The sequence below is a fragment of the Phragmites australis genome, chromosome 11 (genome assembly GCF_958298935.1).
Source record: "Phragmites australis chromosome 11, lpPhrAust1.1, whole genome shotgun sequence".
Classification (NCBI taxonomy): domain Eukaryota; kingdom Viridiplantae; phylum Streptophyta; class Magnoliopsida; order Poales; family Poaceae; genus Phragmites; species Phragmites australis.
In genome coordinates this window covers 12,424,556-12,428,835 of record NC_084931.1, presented here as the reverse complement: position 1 = coordinate 12,428,835, position 4,280 = coordinate 12,424,556, and the positions used below count along the sequence as shown (strand labels likewise).

Below are 4,280 nucleotides of genomic sequence, written 5' to 3'. Positions count from 1 at the left end.
CTGTCATCACATGCATGTGCGTGCTTTAATTTTCTGTTCCACTGCTGGAATGTGTCAGTTAGGGCTTAATAAGTAGGCAGAGCCATGGAAAGATAACATCTTCCTCCTCACTTCCCATGCACTCCAGTCAGTAAGTGTCTGTACGTTGTAATCCAAGTTATCTTCTCTCTCACCATGAATGGCTTGTACTCTCGCTCTCCCACACACACACACACAGCCAAGTGCTCATGACTCAACCATATGCATGTGAGCTTAACTAACCAATTCAGTCAGATAAGTACAAAGTAACTTGCTTTACTCATTTCTACTCATAATGCAAGATACGACACCATATATAATTATTATCTGATTGCAGCGTCACAAAAAGCTAGTGAATCTTTTACGACCTAATTCAAAAGGAGAAATAGGTAAAAAAAATATTTCTGTTTTTGGTTTAAATTTGAACTAAATCCTAATAATTCTTAGAGCAATCTCCCTCTTGAAAACAGGCAGTTACTCCGGAACACATAATATATTTGAGTATACAAAGTCAATCTCGATGCAAATCATGGATAATTTCTTGATGACCATAGGTATGTATATATCATAAAAAAACGATTTATTCATGGTTGCCTGTCAATTCCAAATCGCATAGAGAAATAATACAATTGAAACTGACCCAGGCAGTAAGGAAATACTCAGATTAGACTAGAAAATTATTTGGCAAACGATAGGAAGGAACGCAGAAAAATATATAGGTTTTACATATACATTACATGTTACATGAATGTACAACGTATGTCAGTCATGTTACGCATATTGCTAGATGTTTGATCATCGACCCCATAGAATTTACTTAGATCATGTGGGCAGAAAAGATTCTAGAGCTACATTTGTATCAAAAAGTTCACAAAGCCATGCAAGCACTAACCTCTTGAATTCCAATTAATGCAACATCTTGTTACAACATTTGGCAAACAGGTTGAGTTGTTATCCTTCAAGTACAGTTTCATTTCCAAGAGAAATGCTTTCGTGAAGTCTATTAAAGGAATTGAGGACAATTCCAAAGAAATTGTAAAACAAAAATAAAACATAATAGCACAAGCTAACATTATATTTTGACGAAACAAGCTAAGTGAGGTGAATAAATACTAATCATTTGCATTGTTATTAAGATACAACCGTGGAAATTAATAGAACCTACTTTACTGTTGGGGCTTCTCCGAGCCTAAGCTCAAGATCTAGTTCTTCAACTGGGGAGCTAGGACAAAGTTTTAGTACCTTTGAACCATTAAGCTTGTCATTACCATCATCTTCGTCATCATGTTGATGCTTCCGAGAAGGAGAACATATAATCAATGGGGATGTCTCCAAATCAATTCTTCTTCGCTTGCAACTTACATGAACAATCCCTTCATCATCGCTAGGATCCTTGAAATCCTTTCTTTCCCGGCACCCCAGAACACTAAGCTTCAATTCACCACTCCCGACCCGCAATTCTGGATTAGAAATCACCCTTGCTGCCGGTCTTGGATGAACTTGGGATAATTGAGCAGCATCCAGAAACACTTCTTTCTTACCATTGTCATTCCAAGCAGACAGCGAGCTAAGTGGGGCACTCAACACTTGTTTTCCCCAGACGGTTCTTGCAGTTGCAGCCTGAACCAAAGATCTGGAAGGATACGCAAGAACACTGCATATGGGATTAGGGTTAGTTTCAGTGCTAGTTGCACTAGGGTTTGCACCATAGGCGTGTTGCACGGCCGCAATTGGAGGAGGGCACGGTTGGATCATGTAGCTTTGATGGGGGGACATGATTTGGTTATCGCTTCCACCATCTTCACTCGCCCCAGAGAGCTTGAGCCTTGCCCTGTCCCTCCTGTGCACGTTCATGTGCCCACCGAGCGCCTGCGCAGACCGAAACTCCCGGCCGCAGAAGCTGCACGAGTAGGATCTCGGAGGCCATATGCAGCCTCCGAGATGCGCTGCAGAATCCTCGGCGAAGGCGCGCTCCTCCCACGACTCATAGTAGGAGGCTGAGCTGCTACTGCCACTGCCGACGGTGATGCTGGGGGTGGTAAAGAGAGGCGCCTTCTGATCACCGAGCTTTCTTCTGGTCACCATCCAGTACCTTGTTGGATCCATGAGATGATACCAAACTAACTCCAAAACTCTTAAGAAAAAGTGCCTCACAAATCGAAAGAAGGAAATTTCTAGGTGGAGAGGTAAGGCATCTGAGTCATAGAAGAAGCAGGACAAGATTGAATATGAGAGTCTTGCAAATTAGAGGAAGCAAAAGGGAAGAGGAAGAAGAAGTTGCAAGGGAGGTGAGGAGGTCGCTTGATTTGCTTGTCTTTATGGATGCAACATGATGACAACAGTATCGCTTGTCTGTATTACGAGCTGCAAGTTCCTCAAACCCGTAGTGGACATGGAGGGACCCACATTTCTTCTCAGTTTCTAACAGGAAGTGTGACTGTTTCTGGAGGAAGAAAATCTCATATCACACACCACTGTTTGCTTGCTAGTGCAATTACTTACAAGGTTAACCTTACGCTGCAGCGTAAGCCTGACTAGTTAGGTGGTGATAGTGATACTTGAATGTGAATCCCATTATTGATGAGGTCAATTGTGGTTCATTTCATTATCTAAAAAAACTGTGGTTAATTGCTGACTAATTTTTTTTAGTTTACTTCATCTAACGGATTATCCATATACTTCAAAATGGATTTTCTTAATATCTGTTTGTGTTGTATGACACATCACAGACGGTTTTTCTTAATATACGTCTATGTCTTATGACACATCACAGACAGTTTTTATTAATGCCCATATGTGTCTTACACATCATATGATTTTTTTAATGTCCATCTATGTCTTATACATCATAGACGGTTTTTCTTAATATCCATATGTGTCTTATGATACATTACAGATGGTTTTTTATTAATGTCCGTTTATATCTTAAGACACATCACAAACAATTTTTCATAATGTTCGTCTCTCTCTTATGAAACATCAAAGCCAATTTTTGCTAATGCATGTTTGTGCCTTATATATCACAAACCATTTTTCTTAATATCCACATGTATCTTATAACACATCGCAGACAGTTTTTTCTTAATATTCGTTTGTCTTTTATGACACATCATAGATGTTTTTTTAATATATGTATATGTCTTACACATCACACAAGTTTTTCTTAATATTCGTTTATATCTTATGACAAATCACAAATAGTTTTTCTCAATGTCTGTTTGTGACTTTTGGCACACCGAGACGGTAGACCATGTTACAGACACGTCTATTTTAACAATCGTCTTTGGATACTTTGTCACTGACGGGTTCTAAGAAACCGTATATGACACTCTGTCTGCTTTCATTATTTCTGTGGCAGTGTCCAAGCCTGGTCATGAGTATATATTACTATCCTAATTTATCTCTGTACCCAATATTAAGTGCAAACCAAGCCTCTCATGTGATCTATAAATTAGTGGTTATTGGATTATCGGTGTTTTCAATATCAACACTCCAATGTTGACATGGTAATCTTGATTAAGTTAACTGTCCATGAAGTATAACAAATTTCTAAGGAAACATGACACGCAGTATCTTAATAATTTTTCAAGATAAAGTGATCATCTTTAATTTTGGCAATTGAATTTATTCATGTGAGTAGAACGCTCGTTGTGGTAGTCGTTGGAGTAGGACTCCTTGTACAAAGTTCGAGTCCTCATGCCTGCTTTTTACACACACGGAAGAGTAAGTTGAAAAATCTTGAAAGTGTGTGCTAAAATGTGGAGTCGTGGTTGTGTGAATTTAGTGCATTGTGGTGGTGCGTGTGCGTATGCACAATCCCCAAAAAAAGAGAAGAGATAGTAATGTGATCGATCTCGACTTAATTAAGTCGTGGGTTCATATGCATAACAATTGCACGTGATAATATCATGATTGATCAAGTAAAACAAAAGCAAATGGACTTGAATTCGCGCGCATGGCACTGACATAAGAGTTAGCAGTTGGACAGTTCGAGGTGAAATTTATTGACCGGAAAGCTGAGCATACACCATCTTTTGCTAAGTACCTGACGTGAAATGTTTCATTGGATCGTGATAATCCGAGTGGTCCTTTGGTTCATTATAAGCAGCAGAGCACATTGCTTGGCACGGACAAGCACGGTCACAGTGGCACAATGCTCTCTGTGTGCTAGATGGTTCAGATATGCTACTGCAGATGCTGCATTATAGTAGTTTTGATTGTCTTGAATTATCCAAAAAGTTTCCAGTACCCTGTAAGTGTGC

At 39.4% G+C, this 4,280-nt stretch overlaps 1 protein-coding gene across 1 annotated transcript; it reads right to left on the bottom strand.

The window, feature by feature from the left end:
• Positions 1–872: 872 nt before the first annotated feature.
• Positions 873–2,368, bottom strand: LOC133885446 (uncharacterized). The gene has a single exon (XM_062325165.1). The coding sequence runs from the start codon at positions 2,122–2,124 to the stop codon at positions 1,180–1,182; it is 945 nt and encodes a 314-aa protein (XP_062181149.1). The 5' UTR covers positions 2,125–2,368; the 3' UTR covers positions 873–1,179.
• Between the last annotated feature and the right edge of the window lie 1,912 nt (positions 2,369–4,280).